Source organism: Salmo trutta, chromosome 9, assembly GCF_901001165.1.
Source record: "Salmo trutta chromosome 9, fSalTru1.1, whole genome shotgun sequence".
Classification (NCBI taxonomy): Eukaryota; Metazoa; Chordata; class Actinopteri; order Salmoniformes; family Salmonidae; genus Salmo; species Salmo trutta.
In genome coordinates this window covers 42,403,910-42,412,595 of record NC_042965.1, presented here as the reverse complement: position 1 = coordinate 42,412,595, position 8,686 = coordinate 42,403,910, and the positions used below count along the sequence as shown (strand labels likewise).

The 8,686-nt window shown below is 42.1% G+C and overlaps 1 protein-coding gene across 1 annotated transcript in view; it reads right to left on the bottom strand.

The window, feature by feature from the left end:
- The window catches only part of LOC115199674 (extracellular matrix protein FRAS1), a 151,813-nt gene that overhangs the window by 98,150 nt on the left and 44,977 nt on the right, over positions 1-8,686 (bottom strand). Inside the window, exon 13 of the mRNA XM_029761980.1 lies at positions 5,627-5,806. Within this exon, the coding sequence (XP_029617840.1) occupies positions 5,627-5,806 (180 nt within the window). The remainder of the gene's footprint in view (positions 1-5,626; positions 5,807-8,686) is intronic.

Sequence of the window (8,686 nt, the reverse complement as noted above, 5' to 3'; positions counted from 1 at the left end):
AGCTTAGCTTTCTCCACTGTAACGAGGGTCAGTGTGTTGCTAACAGCTTAGCTTTCTCCACTGTAACGAGGGTCAGTGTGTTGCTAACAGCTTAGCTTCCTCCACTGTAACGAGGGTCAGTGTGTTGCTAACAGCTTAGCTTCCTCCACTGTAACGAGGGTCAGTGTGTTGCTAACAGCTTAGCTTCCTCCACTGTAACGAGGGTCAGTGTGTTGCTAACAGCTTAGCTTTCTCCACTGTAACGAGGGTCAGTGTGTTGCTAACAGCTTAGCTTTCTCCACTGTAACGAGGGTCAGTGTGTTGCTAACAGCTTAGCTTTCTCCACTGTAACGAGGGTCAGTGTGTTGCTAACAGCTTAGCTTTCTCCACTGTAACGGGGGTCAGTGTGTTGCTAACAGCTTAGCTTCCTCCACTGTCTGACTGCATCATACTGGGCTGGAACCAATGATCCTCTGCTTCTCAACGCACATTACAGTCCTCCTTGACAACGTAGACTCAGTATCCAGAGTAGACTCACTATCCAGAGTAGACTCACTATCCAGAGTAGACTCACTATCTAGACTAGACTCACTATCTAGAGTAGACTCACTATCTAGACTAGACTCACTATCTAGAGTAGACTCACTATCTAGAGTAGACTCACTATCTAGAGTAGACTAGACTCACTATCTAGAGTAGACTAGACTCACTATCCAGAGTAGACTCACTATCTAGAGTAGACTCAGTATCTAGACTAGACTCACTATCTAGAGAAGACTAGACTCACTATCTAGAGTAGACTCACTATCTAGAGTAGACTCACTATCCAGAGTAGACTCACTATCTAGAGTAGACTAGACTCACTATCCAGAGTAGACTCACTATCTAGAGTAGACTAGACTCACTATCTAGAGTAGACTCACTATCTAGACTAGACTCACTATCTAGACTAGACTCACTATCTAGAGTAGACTAGACTCACTATCTAGAGTAGACTCAGTATCTAGACTAGACTCACTATCTAGACTAGACTCACTATCTAGACTAGACTCACTATCTAGAGTAGACTCACTATCCAGAGTAGACTCACTATCTAGAGTAGACTCACTATCTAGACTAGACTCACTATCTAGACTAGACTCACTATCTAGAGTAGACTCACTATCTAGAGTAGACTCACTATCTAGAGTAGACTAGACTCACTATCTAGAGTAGACTCACTATCTAGAGTAGACTAGACTCAGTATCTAGAGTAGACTAGACTCACTATCTAGACTAGACTCACTATCTAGACTAGACTCAGTATCCAGAGTAGACTCAGTATCTAGAGTAGACTCACTATCTAGACTAGACTCAGTATCTAGACTAGACTCACTATCTAGACTAGACTCACTATCTAGAGTAGACTAGACTCACTATCTAGAGTAGACTCAGTATCTAGAGTAGACTAGACTCACTATGTAGAGTAGAGTAGACTCACTATCTAGAGTAGACTCAGTATCTAGACTAGACTCACTATGTAGAGTAGACTCACTATCTAGAGTAGACTAGACTCACTATCTAGAGTAGACTCACTATCTAGAGTAGACTAGACTCAGTATCTAGACTAGACTCACTATGTAGAGTAGACTCACTATCTAGAGTAGACTAGACTCAGTATCTAGACTAGACTCACTATCTAGAGTAGACTAGACTCACTATCCAGAGTAGACTCACTATCTAGACTAGACTCAGTATCTAGACTAGACTCACTATCTAGAGTAGACTCACTATCTAGAGTAGACTAGACTCAGTATCTAGACTAGACTCACTATCTAGAGTAGACTCACTATCTAGAGTAGACTCACTATCTAGAGTAGACTAGACTCACTATCTAGAGTAGACTCACTATCTAGAGTAGACTCACTATCTAGACTAGACTCACTATCTAGACTAGACTCAGTATCTAGACTAGACTCACTATCTAGAGTAGACTCACTATCTAGAGTAGACTCAGTATCTAGACTAGACTCACTATCTAGACTAGACTCACTATCTAGAGTAGACTAGACTCAATATCTAGAGTAGACTCACAATCTAGACTAGACTCAGTATCTAGAGTAGACTCACTATCTAGACTAGACTCAGTATCTAGACTAGACTCACTATCTAGAGTAGACTAGACTCACTATCTAGAGTAGACTAGACTCACTATCTAGAGTAGACTAGACTCACTATCCAGAGTAGACTAGACTCAGTATCTAGAGTAGACTCAGTATCTAGACTAGACTCACTATCTAGAGTAGACTCACTATCTAGAGTAGACTAGACTCAGTATCTAGAGTAGACTCACTATCTAGACTAGACTCAGTATCTAGAGTAGACTAGACTCACTATCTAGAGTAGACTAGACTCACTATCTAGACTAGACTCAGTATCTAGACTAGACTCAGTATCTAGACTAGACTCAGTATCTAGAGTAGACTAGACTCACTATCTAGAGTAGACTCACTATCTAGAGTAGACTCACTATCTAGAGTAGACTCACTATCTAGAGTAGACTCAGTATCTAGACTAGACTCAGTATCTAGACTAGACTCACTATCTAGACTAGACTCACTATCTAGAGTAGACTCACTATCTAGAGTAGACTCACTATCTAGAGTAGACTAGACTCAGTATCTAGACTAGACTCAGTATCTAGACTAGACTCACTATCTAGACTAGACTCACTATCTAGAGTAGACTCACTATCTAGAGTAGACTCAGTATCTAGACTAGACTCACTATCTAGACTAGACTCACTATCTAGAGTAGACTAGACTCAGTATCTAGAGTAGACTAGACTCACTATCTAGAGTAGACTAGACTCACTATCTAGAGTAGACTAGACTCAGTATCTAGACTAGACTCACTATCCAGAGTAGACTCACTATCTAGAGTAGACTCAGTATGTAGAGTAGACTCACTATCTAGACTAGACTCACTATCTAGAGTAGACTAGACTCACTATCTAGACTAGACTCAGTATCTAGACTAGACTCAGTATCTAGAGTAGACTCAGTATCTAGAGTAGACTAGACTCACTATCTAGAGTAGACTCACTATCTAGAGTAGACTAGACTCACTATCTAGAGTAGACTAGACTCACTATCTAGAGTACACTCAGTATCTCCTGTTTCCGGTCACAACTTGCAGACTTGTTTACGCTGTTGTGCGTTTTTGTTGCCGTTTTTACTTTGCTACCTGACGGTTTTTACATTTTCATTACCGTATATTTTTACTTTTTCCCTCACTCAACTTTTTTTTCATTCAACTTTCCTACCCCGGAGGTTTTATCTGGACATGGTTCGTCAGGACTTCAAACAGCCGAAGCTAAGTAACATTAACATGATGCCTTCTAATTGCAGTCGTTGTACTCATAATATACAGGAGAACGATCGCCTTACGGCAAGGATAGCTGTGCTGTGCTTCTAAGCAAACGGCTGGAGGTAGGGCTTTCTCCTATAGAGCTCCATTTTTATGGAATGGTCTGCCTACCCATGTGAGAGACGCAGACTCAGTCTCAACCTTTAAGTCTTTACTGAAGACTTATCTCTTCAGTAGGTCCTATGATTAAGTATAGTCTGGCCCAGGAGTGTGAAGGTGAACGGAAAGGCTGGAGCAACGAACCGCCCTTGCTGTCTCTGCCTTGTCGGTTCCCCTCTTCCCACTGGGATTCTCTGCCTCTAACCCTTTTACAGGGGCTGAGTCACTGACTTACTGGTGTTCTTCCATGCCGTCCATGGGAGGGGTGCGTCACTTGAGTAGGTTGAGCCACTGACGTGGTCTTCCTGTCTGGGTTGGCGCCCCCCCCTTGGGTTGTGCCGTGGCGGACATCTTTGTGGGCTATACTCGGCCTTGTCTTCGGACGGTAAGTTGGTGGTTGTAGATATCCCTCTAGTGGTGTGGGGGCTGTGCTTTGGCAAAGTGGGTGGGGTTATATCCTGCCTGTTTGGCCCTGTCCGGGGGTATCATCGGATGGGGCCACAGTGTCTTCTGATCCCTCCTGTCTCAGCCTCCAGTATTTATGCTGCAGTAGTTTATGTGTCGGGGGGCTAGGGTCAGTCTGTTACATCTGGAGTATTCTCTTGTCTTATCCGGTGTCCTGTGTGAATGTAAATATGCTCTCTCTAATTCTCTCTTTCTTTCTTTCTTTCTTTCTTTCTTTCTCTCGGAGGACCTGAGCCCTAGGACTACCTGGCATGATGACTCCTTGCTGTCCCCAGTCCACCTGGCCATGCTGCTGCTCCAGTTTCAACTGTTCTGCCTGCGGCTACGGAACCCTGACCTGTTCACCGGACGTGCTTGTTGCACCCTCTACAATTACTATGATTATTATTATTTGACCATGCTGGTCATTTACGAACATTTTAACATCTTGACCATGTTCTGTTATAATATCCACCCGGCACAGCCAGAAGAGGACTGGCCACCCCTCATAGCCTGGTTCCTCTCTAGGTTTCTTCCTAGGTTTTTGGCCTTTCTCAGGAGTTTTTCCTAGGGAGTTTTTCCCAGCCACCGTGCTTCTTTCACATGCATTGCTTGCTGTTTGGGGTTTTAGGCTGGGTTTCTGTACAGCACTTTGAGATTTCAGCTGATGTACGAAGGGCTATATAAATAAATTTGATTTGATTTGATTTTGATCTAGAGTAGACTCACTATCTAGAGTAAACAAACTGAGGTAGGTCTATCTGGATCTACTCTGAGCCATTTCTGCCATGTTGCGTACGAAACAGTTATAAGCCCAAAAATACTGTCGTATGGTGGGTTTTGAAGCTCCAAATATTTGCATCTCTCTGACACTTTCATTCTACCGCTGCACCACATGAAGGGATTTAGAAATAAATTAGGACAATGTATAAACAATTCAATAAACCACAGATAGTAGTACTTAGCTCCTCCGGAAAGACAAGTACTCTAACTGGGTCAGGAAGATATGTAGTTTACTCTTGCACAGTTTAGCATAATAGCTAGCTGAGTTTGTGATTTGTGAGTGGTAGGGGGAAGAGTTCTAGGGAAACCCCGCTGTGGAAAGACTATAAACAGGAGGACTACTAGTTATCTCTAAGCCTGAAGGAAATGGTGGCACTGAGAAAGAGAACATTGCTGGTGTGTGTGTTTGTCACACAGACTGGCCTTCACTCCCTAATGATAGGCTGAGTGTGTCTGTGTGTGTGTGTGTGTCAGAGATAGCTGTATTCATAACACACACTGGTCTTGGCCATGTTGTGTTATAATCTCCCCCCGGCATAGCCAGAAGAGGACTGGCCACCCCTCATAGCCTGGTTCCTCTCTAGGTTTCTTCCTTGGTTCCAGCCTTTCTAGGGAGTTTTTCCTAGCCACCGTGCTTCTACATCTGCATTGCTTGCTGTTTGGGTTTTAGGCTGGGTTTCTGTACAGCACTTTGAGATATCAGCTGATGTAAGAAGGGCTTTATAAATACATTTGATTGATTGATTGATGGTTGTCAGTCGTAGGAAATACTGCCAGATATACAGTATGGGAGACGGGGGGACTGAGGTGTCTGAGACATAGATATGGTATGTTTTGATTAATATGTGTAATGTTGATAGTATGTGTAACCACCAAATCAACCCCCCCCCGTGAACACACATCATCTACTTGCCTCTGCAGGTGTGTAGAGCATCCAGGTAGAAGCGAGCGGGACATGTGGCCACACACACTCCGTGTGGTGTTGTTCTGTGTGTGTGAGTGTTCCGCGGCAGCAGGGCCTCCTCTGGTTTGAGACACCTCAGACAGTCAGAGGCCAGAGGACCTAGACATCTCCTACAAGATGGATGGCAGACTGCGGAGAGAGAGAGAAAACCACTTTAGTCAGACTTCACTCACACACACACACACACACACACACACACACACACACACACACACACACACACACACACACACACACACACACACACACACACACACAACGGTAGGTAGGTAGACTACAGTAGGGGAGATGGTAGGGTGGAGGTGTTAAAGACAAATGACTCCTGAATACATATTTTACAGATATGTACCGAAATTAACAGAACCATTCTTTTTTTAGTTCTGTTTCACTGTTCCCGACCTGATAAATAAAGTTCTGAACCGGTTCGAACCCCCCAAAAAGTAATGGTTTACATTGTTCCTTTCTGTTCCTTTTAAAACTTCTGAAATCTACTTTTCTTTTATATATACATTATCTCAACATTAAATGACTTTACCAATCAGTGCAGAGAGAGCAGTTTGCTATGGAGCAGGCTAGCTATAGAGTTTACATACGCCATGGACAGACAAGTGTAGGGAGTGAGAAGAAAGTTAAATGTTGCAGGTGGGGAGAGAGTGAGAGAAGGTAGAGGAGGAGGCTTGACTTGAAGCGCTGGGTATCTTGTTATGAAATGCATTATCTGATTTTCAGGAGTTGGCTTAACATTGGACCAACAAGCTTGTGTGTGCAGAGCGGCACCAGAATTAAAAACACGTCTTACGTTTTTTTTGTAGTTAATAAATCCAACGTTAATTAAATGTGATAACTATAGTATCTGTAACTTGCATTTAAAAAGTTAATTCATTCATTCTCTACTTAAAAATCTCTCCCCAATTTCTGAATCACGCTTGTAACATCAGTAGGTTACAGTAGCCTATGCTTCAGAAAGGCAGGTTTCCTATACATACACTGGCAAATATTTTCAGCTGGCAGGTTGACACTGGAATAAGTTTCTGTCTACTAAATTACGTAAATGTAAACATCATGTAAATGACAGTGAAGGCTTTGCATAGATGCCTTGTTGCATTTTTTTGTGGGACAGAAAAAAAATACCAGGAATGTAAAATAACGTTATTAAGCTGTTCCCATGCTTTGAAATAACGGATCTGTTCCTGAACAGTACAGATCAACCATGTCATCACGCAACAGACGTCCTCAGAGTTCGCAACAGAACAGTGTACTGCCAACACTCGGGTTCTTGTTTTTATTATATAGTTTTCACTAAATCATTTTTGAATCATAGCTAAAGTTTCTGTTTCTACTGATTCCGTGACGCGTTTACGGCTGAGACGGCAAGTTTGTGTCCTGGATTCCTGTTAAGTAGCAGTGAGCTGCTAGCAGATTCCTTTTAAGTAGCAGTTAGCTGCTAGCAGATTCCTTTTAAGTAGCAGTGAGCTGCTAGAATATTCCTGTTAAGTAGCAGTGAGCTGCTAGAATATTCCTGTTAAGTAGCAGTGAGCTGCTAGAATATTCCTGTTAAGTAGCAGTGAGCTGCTAGAATATTCCTGTTAAGTAGCAGTGAGCTGCTAGAATATTCCTGTTAAGTAGCAGTGAGCTGCTAGAATATTCCTGTTAAGTAGCAGTGAGCTGCTAGAATATTCCTGTTAAGTAGCAGTGAGCTGCTAGAATATTCCTGTTAAGTAGCAGTGAGCTGCTAGAATATTCCTGTTAAGGGATCAGGCCCCTTTTTCTCCATTTCTGCCTGAATGACATGCCCAAAGCGAACTGCCTGTAGCTCAGGCCCTGAAGCCAGGATATGCATATTATTGGTACCATTTGAAAGAAAACACTTTGAAGTTTGTAGAAATGTTAAAATAATGTAGGAGAATATAACACAATAGTAATGGTAGGAGAAAATCCAAAGAAGAGAGACCATCCTCTTAGAAATGCAAGCAAATTGTAAAATAGCTCCCTGGATGCAATTCTTATGGCTTCCTTAGGGTGTCAGCAGACTATGTTCAAAGTTTCAAGCTTGTAACTTCAAAAGCTAAGAAGAAATAAGAGTTTTTGTATGAAGACACAGTCTTGAAAATCTGTGTCATCGCGCGCCATGATGAAGTTACGCAACTGCTAAAATCGGTTTCCTATTGAACATACTTCTTTCCCAAAGATATATTATAGTTTGATTACATTTTAGGCTATCTGAAGAGTAAATACAAACCTATTTTGACTTGTTGAAACAAAGTTTAGGGGTAGATTTTTGGTTCCTTTCTCTGCAAATTGAACGAGTGGATTACTCAAATCGATGGCGCCAACTATACAGACTTTTTGGAATATAAAAAAGGATTTTACCTAACAAAACGACACTACATGTTATAGCTGAGACCCTTTGGATGACAAATCAGAGGAAGATTTTCAAAAAGTAAGTGAATATTTCATCAATGTATGAAACCTGTGCCGGTAGAAAAAAATATTCCTCAAACAATCGCATGGCATGTTTTCGCTGTAATAGCTACTGTAAATTGGACAGTGCAGTTAGATTAACAAGAATTGAAGCTTTCAGACGATATAAGACACTTACATGTACCTAAATGTTTAACTGCTATAATAACTATATTTGACTGGAAATTGACCTGCTAGCCGGACACCGATCCCTAAGAAGTTTTAAGTAGCAGTTTGTGTAGCTGCTAGCAGATTAGCTGCTAGCAATGCTAGCCCACCTTGTGTTTTTATCCACGGCTGGAAATCATGTACGCACAATCAAGATGAAGATAAGGTGGATACGGTAGAAAATGGACAGGGATTTGGCTGCCCTAAATACACCATGTTCAAGCATCTTTTGGGAACAGATCCTCTGGCAGTTAGCTCGGCTGCGAGAAAAGGAAAACCTGCTTTCTAAGTACACCGACCTTGCTGTAACCCAGGCAAATCAAATCTCAGTTTTAAATGCCTCCTATACCAAAGCTGTCGGTGAGTTGGGTGGCGTTAATC